We start from the raw sequence: 19,536 nt of genomic DNA on the forward strand, positions 1-19,536 counted from the left end.
ACCCTTCAGACCCAAACCAAGCCCCAGAAATAATAGGTAGTGCCTTATCCTCAAGGAAAAGTATGTAGGCTCATGTTCTAGATCTCTCCCCAGAGAGCAGGTACTATGTCCACATGCAGAAGTCCTCCCCACATCACATCCACATGAAAAGGTCCCAGTTCAACTGAAGACTCCAAACCAAGACCTCAACTGATACTCTAGGTCAATATGCCCATACTATAACCAGCAATCAAAGGCCCTGCTTCCTATACCACATGTGCTGATTTAAATCAGGATCTCTTCTCAACAGCCACTGGTCATGCCTACAGCCAACTCTATTACTGCATCTCAATAAGGTACTCTGCTGATACTGCCTGCTGTTTGAGGGGATCCTAAGGATCCTAGTCTAAAAAACACAGCCCTGTTCTGTGCCCAGGGTATGGGGGAAGTAGCTTCAAGCCAGAATTTCTGTTACTAGATGCCACAATGGGCTAAGCGTAAGACATTAGGTAAGTCTCACAGGCAGCGCCACTGGCACAAGCTGCATTGGGAACAGTTCAGAAATTCTTTCACAGATTAAGATCTTCCCAGAACAAGCAGTGGTGGGGCAGGAAAGGCAAGAAGAATGATGCATGACTTTCACCCAGCCAAGCACAAACACCTTATGCACACCCCGTGCGGACCAAAAAAATTCGGCTTAATTGGTACACACATTATCTTCCTCCAAGATGCAGGAATGAATGCTTCCTACTTGATTCAAGAGCTGCACAAATTAAGCTGCTATGCTTGTTGCATACAAGCAACAGAAGCAGCTCTTAAAAAACACTAGAATCTTCTTCCCATTTTATGTGACTGGTTCCAGCCTGATCCCAATGAACAGAGCTTTTATGTGGCCTGCTCAACTACCTCAGCCCACACAGCAGTTAGAAGCTAAATTACATTATTCCCTTACAGTTCTGCGGGACAGGTAAACAAGGAGGGGTATTCACGCTCCTCAGAAATGCAGACAGTGTAGTAGCTTAAAATTTAGCTGTTTTGGCAAGGAAAAACCGCAGAGCCAATTAAGGAAAAGTCAGTCAATCCCTTTGTAAAGCTGTGAGAACTCTACTGTGACAGCAGACCCAGAGCCTGCTGCGTGTTTTTAAGCAAACGATTGGGAAGCACTCTTCCTGGAAACCTGGTCTACCTCATTACCTTGCAGAGAGGCAGCAGAAGGAAGAGAAATACAAATTCTCTTCCACTCTTAAAATTGGAATCCATTTCATGCTCTGAAAAAGCTACAAGGTGTATTTACTTCAAGTTTGTTAAACCACTAAAGAAGTCTCCAGAAGATTGATCCCATTTCTTTTTTTTTTCCTATGTGGTAGAAAAATAAGTATTTGAGCTCTTACTAGCATGTGGCAGGTACTGACAAAAGCCTACATTAGTGATAACTCCTGGTCCATTACCAACTTAGATAATTCCATTTAACAGAAAAGTTAAAGAAACTAGCCTTTAAGTCATGCAATTGTCCAAGATGCTTTTCAGGATATAAAAGGAATGAGTCTTCAGGATTCTGAAAGCTTATTTTGATGACTGTGTCCACATAAAAATGATTTTTATTTGTTTATGAAGAAATGCTGGGCAAATACTTCAAAAACAGCTTCAAGGTCATGGTGAGCAAAAGCTACATGTATTTTAGTATTGACACTTTTAAGTTTAACAGGTAAGAATATCATTTAGCCAAAGGTTAGGTAGAGCTTTTCACCCCATGAGAGCTTATACAAACTTCACAAGACACACCCACTACATGTACCACTCTCAGAACTGCAGACTGCTGCTTGATACAGAGCAGGAAGTCCCTTGTCTTACATTTGCCTTTTACATTCTTGGACAGTTAGTTGTTCTGTGCTACAAAGTAAGTTAATCTGTCTCATCTTTATGTAGGCTGGGCAAAGTCAAAACAAATTGAGAAACTTGTTTGAAGGTCAGGCAGAAAACTGGCTTTAAGTAAGCTTATGCAGTTAAACTTCAGAGACCACTATAAGCAGGGAAAGGCCATTTCCTTTCAAAACTCAAATAGAGACCAGGATGGGGGGAAACACATTGGTCTCTATAGAAAACGTGAAGTCAAACATACAGTAACAAGGAAAAAAATCACATCAGTAGATGATCTTAGACTGACAACAGTAATCCAACTAACAGATTGTGAACAAAGTGCTATGTTTTGTTGATATTTGATTTTAATACAGGAATTACTGAAATTCCTATTTTCCTTCTAAGCATTAGTATCACTTATAAAGAAAAAAAATCCTCAGATCACTGTGTCAGTGTATGGGTACTTCACACAAGTTCAAGCAAACAAAGTAAAGGCAGATGGGGATGTCACCTTATTTCCCCAGATCACTTTTACATTAAATGTATTAACACTTGTAGAGTACTCAAATCCTGTGCTGAAGACACAAGCTGGTAACCAGTAAATCTGCAGTCAGCTCAGGGTTTTCCTGAAGCTCATAGTACAGATAGTACAGATCCATTTACTAAATAACTAGAACGATGAACAAGTGAATGCTCATTCACAGAGTAGCCCTTCAGGAGACAATCCCACTCACCCCCTCAAATGGGAGCTGTTCCCTGAAGCGTTTGTTCTCCTATCATTTGCATCTTGGGAGATGGGCAAGAGATCAGAAAGTCAGTTTATGCACTGTAAGCTGCACACTGCTGCAGTTCCCCACCATCTGTGGTGTCAGGTTCCCAAATTTCACAGGATAGCCCAGTGGATAGCTCAGTCTTCTGACATTCTCCCTGGTCAGATCAGACTTCTAAAAGTTTCTTTAATGTGCATCAAGCAGAGATGGCATCTTCTCTGGGGAAAACAAAAGGCTGAAGCTTGTCACAAACTAGAAGCCTTCATGGGTCACAGGCATGGCAAAAACCACAGCACTTTGTGAAGTACAATATAAATCCATAAATATTTATGAGGAGCAAATACTCACAGGCTACATCTGTATTAGTGAACTAAAAGGGTGACAGAATAGGCCACTGTCAGTCTATATCAAAAAACCTGCCGGCTAACACTCTCCCAGACATATCTGCCACTTCTCAGGGTTCAGCAGAGGCCAGTGGCCATTTCAGATAAGCAGATTAGATGTAGATGCTCTGTTTTGGCAGAAATAAGCTAAGCTATAAAAAGGCAAACTGAGCTTTTACTCATTTAGTACAGATGCTGCTCAAGTCTGTGCCAAGTGGCATATTCTCCACCCAAAGCACAGCAGTTTTCCCATAATATATGATCTGATGCCTAATAGAAGTGCATGGGATATAACATTCCTTTCACAACAGCCATATGTAGGTGCCAGCTGTAGAGGTGTATTCCTGACATGCAAGACCAGAGTGGTGTGCTAGCACTAGAAGCAGTACAACACTTGGTGAGTGCTGGCATCAAGAGGCCCCTGTGCCTTCTGACTGAAAAGAATGTCAGCCCCTTCCTGCCCTTTATTAGTGTCCTCATTCCAGCTGGGATAGAGTTAATTGTTTCCCTAATAGCTAGTGCAGTACTGTGTTTTGGCTTAATCTGAGAATAATGCTGATAACACACCTATGTTTTAGTTGCTCCTAAAGAGTGCTTATCAAGGACTTCTCAGTCCCTCACATCCTGCCAGTGAGGATGGGCACAAAAAGCCAGGAGGAAGACAGGACACCTGACCCAAACTAGCCAAAGGTACCACAGCACATGATACCCAGTATATAAACTGGGGAAAGTTAGCCAGAAGGCCAGATTGCTGCTCAGGTTGAGCTGGGTATCAGTCAGCAGATGGTGAGCAATTGTGTTGGGCATCACTTGGTCTTTGGTTATGTGGGGGTTTTTTGGCTTTGTTTGGTGTTTCCCCCTGCCTTAGGTTTTAGTCCTCTTCCCCCTCCCCTTTCATTATTATTATATTTTACCTTATTTCAATTATTAAACTGTTCTTATCTCAACCCACAGATTTTACTTGTTTCCTCCCACTTGTTTCACTCCCAGCAGGGAGTGAACAAGCAGCTGCATGGCTCTTCATTGCCAGCCAGGCTTAAACTACAACAATCAGCTATCAATTCTGTTATATAAAACCTTATTTCTGTTTCCAGTGTAACAGCACGTTCCTATCTCCTCTCATATTAACAGTTAAAACAAGATTCCTCACAAATCTTCACACTAAATCTCTCAAATACATCGAAACTAAACATTTACTTTCATGACCTGATGTTGCTTTTAGCACTATGACTTGTGCCATGTTATAGAAGTTAACATCTCCAGTTTTCTCAGTTTTAGAATACTTTCCACAGCATCTCATGAATAGTTTTCCAGGGTGGAAATATGCTATGTGCGCTGTGATTGCTGGCCAGTAGAGGGAGACAGGATGCTGTTGTCAAATAGAAATCAAACGGCTTTCAAAGGATGTCAATAGAACAGAACAGAACCCCATTTTTAACTTCTTCCCTTGATTACTACTAACTTATACGAAGGGAGGCAAGAAGTGAGCCCTTATACATTATTTTAGCTCTAGCATTCTTAAAAACTTGAATTCAAATCTTTGGAGAACTTTAACAAGATTCGTTCATTCGCACTCTGCTTCTCAAAGCGTCACCTCCACACTGGCTCACCAACTGGAAATGAAACTGCAACTTCTTTACATTACCAGCATTATCTCAACCCAGCTTCAGCAATGAAAACTGCCATCAGGCACGATTTCACATAATTAACCAAGAGATCTGGGGAATCCAAAGGAATGGGTGACCTTCCCTAATGGCTCCAAGACTAACTGGGTTAATAGAAATAAAGAAACCACTTTTCCAACTGCAACAGTGACCAAGCTCATGCCTTTAACCCAGGTGATCACTGACAGCTGAGAACTCAACAGGTCATGCCAACAAGCTGCAGGTACAAACTCCCAACAGAGTATTCTCACACTATGAGATAAATGCCAATCAAAAGGAAGCTAATAGTCTTTGAGAAGAGCTGAAAGAGTGACAGTAAACACTACCATCCCAAACTTGACCATTCAGATCAAAAGGTCTGAATAGTCCAGAGCTTACAGTGATTCTCTCTTTTTCCCCTCCAAGATTGTGAAGAAGTCAACATAATCAACCTCCTAAAGAAGCAAGCTTCTGAGAGACAGAGAAAGAAATCTCCGAGAAGGAATGTGGCAAGTATTCATTACTATTGTATCTAAATGTAACACTAGAATATACATAGAAAGTAAACAATGTGAACATTTAAATTTTGTAGGACTGATGTTTCTGTACTTGAAAGCTCTTCCTCTAAGTCTACAGGCTACTTTTTTCCACCTCTACCACACATCAGATATCTTTTGACTACAGGATCTATTGTCTGGTGAAGCACATGGAAGAACCGTAGGGAAACAAAAGCAAGTGTTCCATGAATACCAAGGTGCTGACAGATAAAATATTTCCAGTAGAAGTCTGGCTTTCTAGGTAAAGGAGGAAATAATCTAACATGAGACACTGGTGACTACCAACTTTAACATTCACCATTGCCTTCTCAGCTACCAGACCAGTACGAAGAAGGAGGTCCTTTGGCACACAGGCAGAATCTCAGTCACAGCCATGCTCAAGTTACAATGCTAGTACCGGATAGGACACTTACCTTTAAGGACTCAGCCAAGGTATCAGAGGCAAAACGTAGAAACCCCAGTGTGCTCAGACTCAAGAAAGGAAACTCCCTCACTAGCAAGATGCCTGGATAATCCAAAGAATCCAGTGCTGAAGTTAAAGTTGCTTTTATTGTCCTGAGCAGCAACTGAAGTACCAGCGTTTTAGCCATGCTGCAGAACATTAGAAGGTTGATCATCATTGTATGAACAGGCTAATTGTGTGCAGTGCTCTTGATCCACCCCACTCCTTGGCCTTGTTGTACAATGTAGGCTTTCCACCCTTCAGATCACACCACTAACATTATATGATACACATGATGGTTCTGTGAACTTTTTGGGATGAAGTATCTATTACATGGTTGCCTCTGACTTGTGGAAAGCTTAAGTCTAATTGAGCAGTACATTCCAGACCAAAATTACTTAATGGACTTAGTTAAGCAAGAACTGGAGCATCTTTAAAAGGAAGAGCACACTGAAACAAAAACCAAAGCAAACCAAAACACACCAATTGCAAAATCCAGGAAACAAAAAGAAAGCCGCAGCTTTCTACAGCACCACAGAGCAGATTAGTCTGTTTCTATAGCAAGCAGCTAATGCCGTCTTTTGGCAAACACACCTTCCAGACAGAGCCAAGAGTCTAGCAGATGATTTAGTGATTAAAAGCAAAATGAGAAACTGAAAACAAATTTTATGGAGAATGTAATAATTTGCATAATCAACGCATACATTTTAATCCTGAATTGCCTTACCAATATAGCGGGAACAGGCTCAAAACACCTGGATATTCTTTAGCTATTGCACAGGGATCTTTATATAAAATATCTTTATGTAAATTCTGATAGCCATGAAGAAGCCAATGTAAGTCTGGGCTTGTCTAAAAGGTTTTTGGCAAGTGATTCCAACTGCAAAATAAATTATATCCTCTTCTGTTCTGTGAGGAAGTCTTCCCCCAGCTCCTCCTCTGTATAACAGGGCAGCTACAGTTGAAACAATATGGTTTGTACAGTCAAAGCACAGAATTAAGGGAGAATTTCTCACCAAGAGATCAAATTCAACACCAGGGAAACACTCATTTAAAAAAATTAACTGCAAGCAAAGGCAGACTGAAAGGAGAATACTCACTTGTAGCGTAGTGTCGAAAACAACAAGCTTAGAGCTTGTTGGAACAATGTCATAACACTTGTGTGACCTCATGAATCGCACATAAATGTCACTTTCCGATTCTTCAAGTGCTGCAAGTAAAAACATTATGTTGTTTAAGTAAGCTTAAAGTTAAAAACATGTCAAATCAACCAAACACCACTGCAGAAGGACAACCCTAAAGCAAAATTCAAATTCACACTTTCAGACCTGGACTGACAGTCCACCTTGCACTCTGCATTTCAGATTCATCTTTCAAATTAAATGGTCAAAATGCATTGGTATGAAAGTCCTTTCTCATCAAGGAACAATAAAGAGCTGTATTTAAAACAAAAAAAACAACCTGTTTTTCTAACAGCAAACTATTTGAATATGCATCTGAATTCTATGTACAGGGGAAGCCAGTCTGAAACTGAAGTAGTGCCAGGCTTGATAACTCAAGCTCTTTAAATGAGTATTTCTTCAATCTCATCTATGTTCAGTCTACTTTCCACATAGTAATTTTGTATTTTCAAAAGAGGGTGCAGGCAAGTTATGTCATCAGTTCTATTCCCTTCAGGCTATTTCACATACAGCATCATGAATCCAAAACTTCATAAAAACAAGATCCACTTGGCTGGAATGGCTTTAGTGCAGCACATCTGTAGCAACAACATGCAATCCAGTCTGTATTACCTTAAATCTACTTGGCATTTGTCAGAGTTCAGATGCACATGCAAGATCTGCTCAGGTGTGTGGGTTTTTCTTTAAAAGCAGTTTGGCCCTCCATTTTTCTCAGCAGGTACCTAGAACTTGGTCAAGGTTAACCCCTGCATCTGACAGGCATCCTCTAAACCTTGTAGTAACACACAAACTTGATCATGTGTTAAACTTCTGAGTGATGTAAAAATAAACAAAACCACCTTGAAGCAGCTACTGATCATTGAAGAGCTTCATACTAAGAAGCAAAACTCAAGATTCTCATTTGCAAAATCTGCTCATCAGTCATTTGGCACTACACAAATTAGTCATCACTTCCATAGCACAGCCTCCTTAGTCCAGTTTTGCAGAAGTAAAGCTGAGCTGCCCCTGCAAGTGGCTACTCTAGAATACAGGCAGCCTCTTCTATGGGCTAAGCAAGTTCTTCACCTCCAACTCTCATTACTTTTTAGAAAACACAACCAACCACACCTTTTTCCCACTGAAACACATGGAATGTGAAACAGAAGTTGCATAGGAATATGTCAGACTGCCCAGCTGGGAGGAAGAAGAAAAATGAAAATAGCCTGCTGGATTTATGTTCCTATAAACATCAGGACCAGAAGTGAAAATAGCAGGAGATGGGAAAATTGGTAAGAGATTAGGAAACCATGTGAGCAAACTGACAGGGAACGGAAAAGCAGGCAGACGTGGACAATGTTGGTAGGAAACCACCTTTATGAAGTGATCCCAAAGGGGAACTGCTACTTACTAAGTCATGTATAGAAAAAGTTAAAAAGGGGATTTGGGACAGAGAAACCTTTATGGAACTCCATAATACACCAACATCTTATCCTCTAACTTTCGTAGTAGAATAAACAGCTACTGTGTGTATGAAACTAATTTAAGGACTGTGCAATAAAGTGAGTTGTTAGGAGGTTTTCTGTTAGGATCTTTTGATTTGTTGTTTTTGTTTTTAAACACACAAACTAAAAGCAGTGAGGTGACCAGGCACCAAGCATTAAAACAATATAAGAACATTTAGATGTCAACCTAAACTTCCTGAAGACCAGAGTTCTAAGTTGCTTCTACAACCATACTGCACAGAGGGTCTGCATTTATCTTATTTACTTCAATGTTATCTTTTCCCATAGATAGTACACAATGAGAACAGCACTTGAAGCAAAACACGAGTAAGAAAGACTGGCTGCTAACATGAGCAGTAGCCACTAGAGAGACTGCATTGTCACGTTTCCCCAGCACTACAACAGTCAGCCTACAGAACAGGACAAAACTAATTTCTTCCAATTTTAAGTCCCGTGCCTATCTCCTTAGATGCCTGCTGCAGCAACTGGAATAAAGCAGCTCTGGATCATCTGCAGACCAAGTTTATTCCCCAGATTGACTGAAAGAGGTTCTCTAAAACCTTCACCAAATACCCAGAAACTACCACAAGAATATATATGCAGGAAAGTTACTATTCTAATTATGAATCTGTACATCCTATTGAGTCTGTGGCCTTAGTAATATGACACTATATACACAATTAAGTATACTAAGGGTAGAAACAAACATAGGAACAGCTCAAACAGTGGATGAACTATAAAACAACCAACTACCTGTAGCTGAAAAAAAGCAAATCCGAAAACCTAAAAATTACACTCTTAGAGCACATCATTGCTCAATACAGTCTTGCCAACAATTATGTAAACTTAATGTATCATGATAGATAGCCCAGTAATTGTGAAGTGGGACACATTGCCAGATTTAATCAGTTAATGCTGTTAATAGCAGCCACCTGTCTGTATTGACCAGCACAGCCAAGGTGTGCCTGTAAACCCTCCTCTCACCATACGTTTCCCCTGCACAAATACAATTCCAAGTGGACCTTGACAATCCTCACCCACTTTGGGTGCATGGGATTGATTAGATGCTATACAGATGATGCAACATAAGTGAGCCTTACATTGTCTTCCAGAACTCAGAAGGCACCACAAAAAAACTGCTTCCTAAGCTGACATTGGAAAGTTACAAATGAAGATACTCAGAAGCATGAGATAGCTATCTGTGACCACTGCTTAACACCCATATAAATAGCTAGGAAACTAGCAGGACCTGAACAAGGATCCAATTGTCCAGCTGGAACTGAAGTTCATTTCTACAGAAGATCTTTATATTTACTTATAAGCATAATGCACTGCTTCATTAGTTACTAACTAAACATGCAAAACATAAGCAGCACTGATTTAACTCATATGCCCTATGTGACTTCCTCAAATTGGATGGACTTTATGACTGTTTGAAAGGCTTTTTCAGAGCTAACACCTTCAGCTACTTGGGATTACTAAACAGATGCTGTAGACTGATTCTCTGTATGCGCATTATGTATATAAAGCTGCTCAAAGGAGAAAAGTTCTCTCAAGCTGAATGCGTAGCACATCTCAGGGTGCATTCACACCCATCTTTCCTGTACAGTGCAAGTGGGCAGGGTACAGTCTTCTTTACAGATCTTCTCACCTTCCAGAGGACAAACTTACTTTTGGATGTATTCAACCACCACTGTGCTGCAAATATAAAAAAACAAGTAAAAATACCCTATTCTTCATTAGAATATTCCTACTTCATTGCTTATTTATTTTCCAGTTCTAGTCTTACTTGTTTTTCTGATAAATGTCCATCTTTTCTGGCTACTATTAGTCTTCTGCAGTCTTATCATGTACCCGTAAAGCAGTACCCCCTTTGGATAGACAAGAACAGATGCATTTCTGCTTGACTTAAAATCTGACTCAGTCTCTTCATGTCATTTCTGATCTGCACAGGAGATCATCTGCCCAACATACAGGAGCTATGAATATATACTGGCCATTCTTTCACCATAAAGACAGTAACATTCAGATGTCGATACGATAACGGTGTACTACATGACCAAGTGGTGGCATAAAATCTCTGCTCCTGCTTGAGGAAGCGACTAAGGAATCCAAAATTAGATTTGCATAAGAATCCTTATTTGCACAAGCCCCAGTTGCACTAATTTAATGCTCAAGACATCTTAATCTGCATCACACTGATGGGCCACAGATGAGGAGGACTACATGCTACAGCCCAACTTCTTTAGTCAGGGACTTCTAGCAAGTTCTGTTCCTTCTCAGAGGCTCAACTGGAGTAGCACCTGTGCTAAGCACAGTCTGTCATTAACATTCCCATCAATTGTATTCCCTCTCCTTTGGACAGATGCCCAATGTATGCTTTTCCATATTGTTCCTGCAACAACTTTGGCAAGGAGTGGGAAGATGGAAAGACACTATACAATTACAACTGCCCTGGAACAGCAAAGACAATTGCAGATAAGCCTTATGGAGTGCATGTGCTGGACCTTTACTGAGGACTACAGCAAGACTTAGGACACTGCCTCCAGCCAAACCCTCAGCTTTCTGCAGTTCATGAGCTGGAAATTAGCTGGCTCACAGGCAGAACAGATTCCAAGCAGGAGACATCTTAATCTAGAGCAGGATCAGCAAAGAAGAATCCACTAATAAGTAGCTGAACGTGTATTTCCATGGGGAGAAGGGGATCACTCATGAAAGCTTATTTCTTGAAAAGTTATCTTGAAGTTATTTTGCAAGTGGATATTTCTCCATGTGCACCCCCTCTCCCCAGGTCACCAATGAAGGCAAAACAACCCAAAACCCAAATCCCAGTGCTGTTTTCTGCAATTTTTAGCAAAGCACAAGTAACAGACACCTGAAAAGTTACAAGTTCTTTTGACAGTTTAAAACCTGAAATTTAGACCCTCGCCATACAGCTTTTTACAGAGTAAGCTCTCTCTCTGCACTGGCATTTTATTTATTCCTACAGGTAGAGATCCTTTAAAGAGTTGAGTATCAACCTATTTTATTTCTGTCATCCATTCCCCAGTCTTATTCACCTATTCAACAAATGATTTCTACTCCCTATCTCCCATCCCTGACATTAACATGACACATGATTTAACTTCTGTTTCAGGCAGTAAATATCATTCACTGAAACATCAGTGGTGGTTTTTTTTCTTAACAGATAAACCTTTCAGTGATTGCAGTGAGATTTAGTACTAAGTATAATTGTCTATTGAGAGAGCTCTAAGGTAGAGCTAGCATCTGAATACCCATAAATAACAGGGAAACTTCTGTGGCATTACTGAAGCCATTTCCTCAGAGGCTACTGAACAGATGCCATCAATTCCCCTCCTACTTTTGCCACCACACAGAGTGTTTTTCTATAGTAGAAATTCCCCTCAGAATTTCAAAACCTTCAAAAGAAAAGGAAAGGAAAGGAAAGTGCCTGCAGACAGAGAACAGCAACATGCAGTAACACATGTTCAACACACACTGAAAAGCTGCCAAGTAGTGTGACATAAAAACCTACAGAAAGTTCCTCAGAAGCGTTTACTGCAAACCACAGGCTGTCTTTTTATGCTATATTCATACTGGGCTGACTTAACAAGACCTTTGTGCTTCCTAATTTCAACAATATAAAATAGGAAAGGTCATGATTTTGTATTATAGCTATATTTTGCTCCCTGTATTTCTGCACTGATATCCAGTCACATTCCAAGTTTAGTCTGTGGTTCCAGAAGCATTTGTAAGGAAGACAGAGGGCTCCACAGAGACTGTTTTCTCTCATCTGCTTTGAAGAGTTAATTCCACCACAGACCACAATCCTGCTGCTGTAGCTCTCTATAGCAGCCCTGCTCCACATGGTTAGATTGAGAGCTGTTAGCTCTATTAATTCTCAATTATTTAATGAATATAAAGAACCTTTTTATGGGCCTAAGCAACTGTTTATATTACTGCCATTTCTAATGTTTACTACGAAGTTAACTGCCAAATTTCAGAAGTCCTTTAAAAAGCAGGGGAAAAAAAAAACCCAGCTGATAGCAGTATGTAAAAAATACGCTCAGCTGTCTAGCTATATGAACAACTTAAAGACAGACAGAAACCACACATATAAGCAAACATTCCATCATCTCCCCTGATTTTTTAATCAGAATTAGTCTGGGAAACTGTACAACTTCAAAAACTTCGAGTTTTCTTACAGCAGCAGGAGGCAAGAGCTCCCAGAACCCAACACTAGACTCTTCACCTTGGCTCCTATTAGCATAACCATCACCCCTTTGACCAGTTCTGATGATGGCTAGAAGGCAACAGGGAAGGGAGTAGAAATCATAGAATCATAGAATAGTTAGGATTGGAAAGGACCTCAAGATCATCTAGTTCTAACCCCCCTGCCATGGGCAGGGACACCTCACACTAAACCATATCACCCAAGGCTTCATCCAACTTTCTCAGCCTGTCTTCATATGGGAGGTGCTCCAGTCCCCTGATCATCCTTGTGGCCCTCCTCTGGACTTGTTCCAACAGTTACATGTCCTTTTTACGTTGAGGACGCTTCTGTGATACTCTCCAGTGTATTAAATAGCCTAGTTACTGGAAAAAAAAACCCAAACACTTTCTTTTCAGTTACTGCACACACACATATATATTTAAGATTGCTCCAAGTCACACTTCTATTTTAAAAGGGCCAAGTAATATGTTGAGTATCACATTTTGGATGCCAGAGAATTAAAATGTTGCAGTTAGAGACAACATCTATTTTTCATTCCAATGTTTACTACAGAACTGATCCAACAGCAATACATTCAGTGAAGTTTCTGTATATACTGATAAACTTTACTAAAGGAGGTGTTTTATCAGCAAAAGAATAGGATAGAGTGCTTACCAAATCAAGTAAAATTATTCTTTTGTTAACACAGAAATAAACAGACAAGCATCATCACAGTGAAAACAGGAACTGGAGAGTTGTTCACATACACCTGGCTTAAGCTGCAACTTGAAAGAAATTTTTCACACCCTTAGCCAACATTCCTTTGTTAGCAAATACAGAATAACTATATTTTTCAAAGGCTGGATCTAAAGATGTGGCTCCACAGCAGCATAAGCAGCAGCAGAGTATAGTAGCTCTGCTGACCTCTCCTGTGCACTGACTGTGTGGCTCCATTCCCTCCCTCACACTGCATGGTGGATTTTAATTTCCACAAGTTGGCTAGAAAAGATGAATCTGTCACGAGTTATTGGCTTCCTGAGAGTGCCAGTTTTAGGTCTGTTCCGCTCCCATATCTAGCCATGTGGCAAGCAGATTATTCCCACCCTTCCCGTACACTAGAAGCTATACAGTATAAGGACACCATGCTTGCTATGGCAGCTAGCTATTAGATCAGCTTAGCCATGTCAAACGGTGCCAGAAGACACCAGGGTGACTAAGCACTTAAATAAGCCAGAGCAAGCTACCCTCTCTCCCTACTGTTATAGATAACCCTTGGCAGAGTACACAATAGGTAAAAGACATCATTACCCTTGTAAGTTGTTCTTCTGCTTGCATTTTTATCTGAAAGTTGTCACCACAACTGGCTATATAAGGTTTCTGTTCACCTCCAGTCTGAACTTACTGAATGAGTTCCTTAATATCTTTGATTACCTCTCCCATGACTTTCACAATGCAGGAGACAGTAGTAGCTCTAGTGCAAGGCAGTAACTCACCTCCTTTAACAGAGCTGGAAAAAAACCCTAAACAAACCACAAGCCTCCAGAATGGATGTAGTTAATCCACTCCAAGAGCAACAGTGGCACTACATAGCAAGAGCCACACACTATGCCTTGATGTCTCTACAAGCTCATCAACAGCCTCCAGAAAAAGAATTTTAAGGCAAACAGAGGCATCTGAATGAGGTGGGGGTTCAAGAACAACGTTCCAGAAATCAAATGTTCAGGTAGGGTTTTTATCAGCATTCCTCAGCTAAAAGACCTGTGAAAACAGATTCTGAAAATGAATCCAGTACTGCGTTGTGTACAGTACGTTGCTGTGATCACGGGCAACAGGTTTACCTCAACCTACCTTCTGTAAGAGAAATATTACTATTTTTTTAGATAGCTTTGAATGATAGACAAATTTAAATGCATATGGTATATCCTGTGAAAAGTATGGTAACTGAGGGACTGGGAAAGAAGAACAAGAAATTGCAATTTTGTCACCTAAGAACACAGTGAAAGGGCATGACTTCTCAGTCTGCTGAGCTGTCTGCTAAAGATCCAAAGAGCACTGAAAACAGTGGACAAGAAACAAGACAGCAGAAGCTGCATCAATTTCAGTCTTGGTAGGAGAAAAATATTAACATAGTTTTAAGAGCAGAAAAAAAACCCAAAACCCTGATACTGTACCATACCATTTGATTTCTGTTTATTCAAGAGGAAACTCTTCTTAAAAAAAAAGAAATCGCCCTACCAACAAAACCACCCATGTCATCAGACACAGGCTAAGTCCAGGTGGTAAAAGAATGGAACAAGCAGAAAGAGACAGTTACACTGATGCGTACTCTAAGCGGCAGAACTGATGGCAACTAAGGCTTAGCAAAGGACTACTTCCTATTCTGGAAGGGAAAAAACACAAACAGGTTTAAAGTCTAATACATAGAAAGCAATATTATGGCAGTGATAAGTATTGACTGACTATTCCATCACAAGCTGAAAGGATTTCAAATGCAAGAGATCAAAAAGAGAAGATGTAGTGACAGAGACAAGATTTTTTTTCTTTTTCCACTTTCTGAAAGCTGTGAAGAGCTTTAAAATATCCTGGCAGACCACACATTAAAGTTACAGAGTAGCATTACTCATGCAGCCACAGGCTATGTGATATGGATGTTGCAGATTGAACATTTCCCACCCTAATCTAAAGGAATGCATGAGCTGGCAGCTAAAGAAAGATCACAGTAAGTTTACAGATGTTAGGATACTCTGATACAAAAAAGTGATAGGAAGTGTATCTAGAGATCAGTATCAGAAGCTTCTTCTGTGATCCAAGATTAATTATATATTACAGCATGAATACACAATATGATACAAATAATAGAATTCTATAAGGGAGCATGAGCACATAGGGACAATGTTAGAGTAAGCAAGTTCTACCCTGCCAACTGCACCTCATCCTACAAATGGGAAGTGTCTAGAGGCACACAAAATGAGAGGGGAAGAACAGGTGCACTAACAGGCACAAAAGAATTAATAGAGAAGTAAGTGCACACCATCTTATCACTGGAGTCTTCAGAAAAATGTTAGTAATTTCTAACAATAGGAAAAAAAATAAAAAACACACAAGATATTTTAAAACATTTCAGTTCAAGAATTATATTCTTAATTACTTCAGACACTTTTGAACACCGTATTCAGGACTGCTTGCATCTGCACTTTTTTTGCTGCACATATTAGTATATCTTTTGAACTCTAGAGTTTGTGCAGCTGTTCAGTCACTTCAGATCATTAAGATGTTTTCTCCCATTGTCACAAGGAGTTCCTTGATGCAGAGACAGCACACTGGTACCTGTGTAAACAGGAGGCCCCCTAGTTAAAAACAGCCACTCTGGAACTCTGCAAGCTCATCAAGGAGAAGATACAGTACCAGTCAAAAGGAGAGCCAAACAAATTCTAACCCAGTCAGAATTCTTAGGTATGTAATGATGCAAGGTACTAAAACCAGTGTATTTGTAAGCACCTACAACAGAAGCAAAGAAAGCCAGCATGGTTGTGTCAAGAACAGTTTAGTCTGATCAGTGTATACTCACAATAAAACTATCACCTGGTTAAAAAAATCATTTTAGAAGTCTCTGTACACTTGAGACACCGATTTCAAAGCAAGTGTGGATACTACTGCATGCGGAAGAGAGACAGCAGGCTCATCATAATGTAGCTGCACAACAAGCAACCCCAGCTGCAGCAAAACTAGCACGATGCCTTTTTTTCCCCAGTGAGTTTGCAAAAATAGATGACAACTGAGTGTTTTTAAGAAGATATGAACTCCAGTTCAAACTCTTATTAAAGCTGGGTGATTTACAAGGTCCATCTCATGCAAAACAGATAGTACAGAATCACATGAAAGTTCATGCTACATGCCTTTAGTTTTCTACAGATCACCCTGGAAGAGCTTCTACTAGCTTGGTATTTCACAGGGAAAAACATCGCAAGAGAGTCTCAGAGGCTCAAGGCTTTGTTTTATTCGGCATTCTCCTTAATGATCTTCAAAAGAGGAACAGAACATGCTTCAGAAAATTATCAGAGTTAGAAATGGTTGAAAACTTAAAACTTGACAATATCTTCAAAATGAATTCACAAGTAGTTTGGAGTTAATAAGATCTTTCAGAGATTATCAGAATCTGTAAAGAATTCAGACTGGATAACTGCAAATTACAGGAGTGACTAAACATCACTACTATTGAGAAAGAAGATCCATTATTGATTTGATTTGCTGCAGCAGAAGTAGGGAAAAAAAGGCACAGCTTGTTTAAACAAAAAAACAAAAAACCACCCCAGCTGTTAAGAGAACTATTAACACATTCCAGAAGCTGGTTAGACAGAACAAAGCAACCTGAGGACACTGTAGTCATCTTCCTTAAAGGTCCTAAACACAGAATGAGACAAGTATCTCCAAATGCATAAACACATCCTGCTTTAGTAAAGAACAAAAAAGATTTAGTTCCTGAGAACACTTCAAAAGACCCACTTCTGGACTTCAGGCTTACATATCTTGGCTTCTTCAAGCCTCAGCAGTAGCTAAGGCTTATTAGTTTTCTCTTACAAATAGCTGCCCGAAACAATGAAAGATTCAGACTGGGTTTCAGTCTTGTATTCACAGCACACTTTAAAATCCCACACTGACTTTTGTTTCTCATTTATGGAGTTAGTAAGCCCTAATAAATGGGCTGAGAAGTTCACACTTCTTTTTTACTGCAGCCCTTCACTGCAGTGTGGAAAAGCAAACAATCACATGGGATTTGAGGCAGACAAAAAAAAAATAAAAAGTGATGAGCAGCTTAAGAAACTTCACATTCCACAGCCAATTATAGTAACTATGAAGCTTCTTGTCCAGGCAGGCAGAGAAACTTATTTGTTTACAACCAAGAGTTGCCTTGCTTGGGGACTAACTGGTAAACAGTATCCAAAATACAACTGCATACTTCTGAAACAGCCCATTATCACTTACATCAACTTTTGGTCAAAGATTTGTACTTTGAGGAAAGCAACATCATAGCGGTTCAGTGAATAAAGGCAGTAACTACAGGCTGCAACCTAATAATGCTTCTAAGACTTTCACCACAATAAAGAGTAAGTTCACCTGAAGAGTCTTCCTCAGAAGACTCATGTTCAAGATCTTGCCTTGACAACAAGCACTATGATTTTTTCCCTAAGAATCCCAAACAAAGATCTAATTTAAGATGTCGCCTGTCTGGAATGCAGACATGCTCTTCAAGATTGCAAGAGGCAGGCCACAAAACAAGAAACTAAAAATGGTATTAAGCCTCTGAATATTAATACCACTAAACTTACACTAGAAAGTTGAAGTCAAGGAAGGTCTGAGGCATGTGATTAATGAAAGAATAAACCAGCCTGTATCCTTACTGTCTATACTGGAAGACTGATAAGCAATTTGAACTTCTGTTGTTTCTTTAAAGCAAGTGTAAGTCCCACCACATGCACAGTTTGCAGACACTTTAGAGAAGAGAAACTAATTCCTAAAAGACTTAGATGGTTAAGATTAAACCTAAACAAGCAGCCTAACCAAAATGCTGTTCACAAAACAAGCATTTTCAAAATGAGTACATAACATTTCATAAACCAGTCATAGAAGCATAGAACAGTTAGGCTTGGAAAGGAACTTAAGATCATCTAGTTCCAATCCCCCGCCATGGCCAGGGACACCTCACACTAAACCGTGTCACCCAACACTCTGTCCAAAGTGGCCTTGAACAACACCAGGGATGGAGCATTCCCAACTCCCTTGGGCAACCCATTCCAGTACCTCACCACCCTAACAGTAAAGAGTATCTTCCTTATATCCAATCTAAACTTCCCCTGTTTAAGTTTGAACCCGTTACCCCTTGTCCTGCCACTACAGTTCCTAATGAAGAGTCCCTCCCCAGCATTCCTATAGCCCCCCTTCAAATGCTGGAAGGCTGCTATGAGATTTCCACACAGCCTTCTCTTCTCCAGGCTGAACAGCCCCAACTTGATCAGTCTATCCTCATACAGCATGTACTCAAAACCCTTGATCATCCTCATGGCCCTCTTCTTGCCTTGTTCAACAGCTCCACATCTTTTTTATGTGGAGGACACCAGAACAGTCCTATCCTTACTGATCAGGGCAAGTATTTAATCTTTAGATATTCCTCTGAAGATTCACATTCTAAACTCATAGCATCATTTTTATCAATCCTTTAAGGAAGAAATGCATTTTTAATTCTAGCTCTTCAGGACTTTGGGCTATATTTGCTGAGGAAATGCTTTTGTAAGTGCTAATAAACTGTTAGTCTCAAATCCTGAATGACTACTTATAATAGCTTAACTTGAAGCTTTTAATCATTATTTACATTTTCATTTCTCTTTAGTCTCCCTTTACACATTTCTGCCCCTTCCCTCCCTACGCATGCCATTATTTTCTAAATAGCTATTATTCCTATTTCTTATTAGAATTTCTGAATCTGTATGCACACTTTAATAAGTGTTCTTTTTCAATATACTACTTACAAGATTTACCTAATGGCAGGTGTAGCTTGAAGCTATACAGAAAAAAGACTAGCAGTTTCCTAGCTAAAGTAGGTGAGATCCAACACACATCCATGACGGTGTATTAGATAGTTTTCTGGAATCCAGTTTAGAAATTCTACGGATCCATTCTCTGTCCCACAGAAGCTCATCTTCAACTCCTATGATGCCCATAGAGAGCACTGTCTGAGGTTTTTGTTTGTTTTGGGGCTTTGTTCTTTTGAAGGTTTTTGTATGTTTTGCTTGTGTTTTGAGTTTGTCTTGTTTGTTTTTAAAGAACTGATTAAAAAATACTAGGGAGTTCAAGCAAGACTAGAGCAGAAAAGACACATGCAACTGCTTGCGTAGAGCAAAGCATTCACCTGCTATACTGCGGCATTCAGTCTTCTATTAAAGGCAATCACGCAAACCCTTTCACAGAGTGATCCTGCTTCACCCTGAAGTGATTCAAAGCATTAGAAGTCTATCCTACCAACTCACTTCTATAG

General features: G+C 39.9%; 1 protein-coding gene across 4 annotated transcripts in view; it reads right to left on the reverse strand.

Annotated features, from left to right (window-relative positions):
• Positions 1–19,536, reverse strand: part of PRKAG2 (protein kinase AMP-activated non-catalytic subunit gamma 2) — a 216,614-nt gene that overhangs the window by 22,941 nt on the left and 174,137 nt on the right. For all 4 annotated transcript variants that reach the window (XM_034064345.1, XM_034064320.1, XM_034064383.1 and 1 more), the window contains one exon: positions 6,732–6,841. In XM_034064345.1, coding sequence (XP_033920236.1) covers positions 6,732–6,841 — 110 coding nt within the window. The remainder of the gene's footprint in view (positions 1–6,731; positions 6,842–19,536) is intronic.

This window comes from Melopsittacus undulatus, chromosome 1 (assembly GCF_012275295.1).
Source record: "Melopsittacus undulatus isolate bMelUnd1 chromosome 1, bMelUnd1.mat.Z, whole genome shotgun sequence".
NCBI lineage: Eukaryota > Metazoa > Chordata > Aves > Psittaciformes > Psittaculidae > Melopsittacus > Melopsittacus undulatus.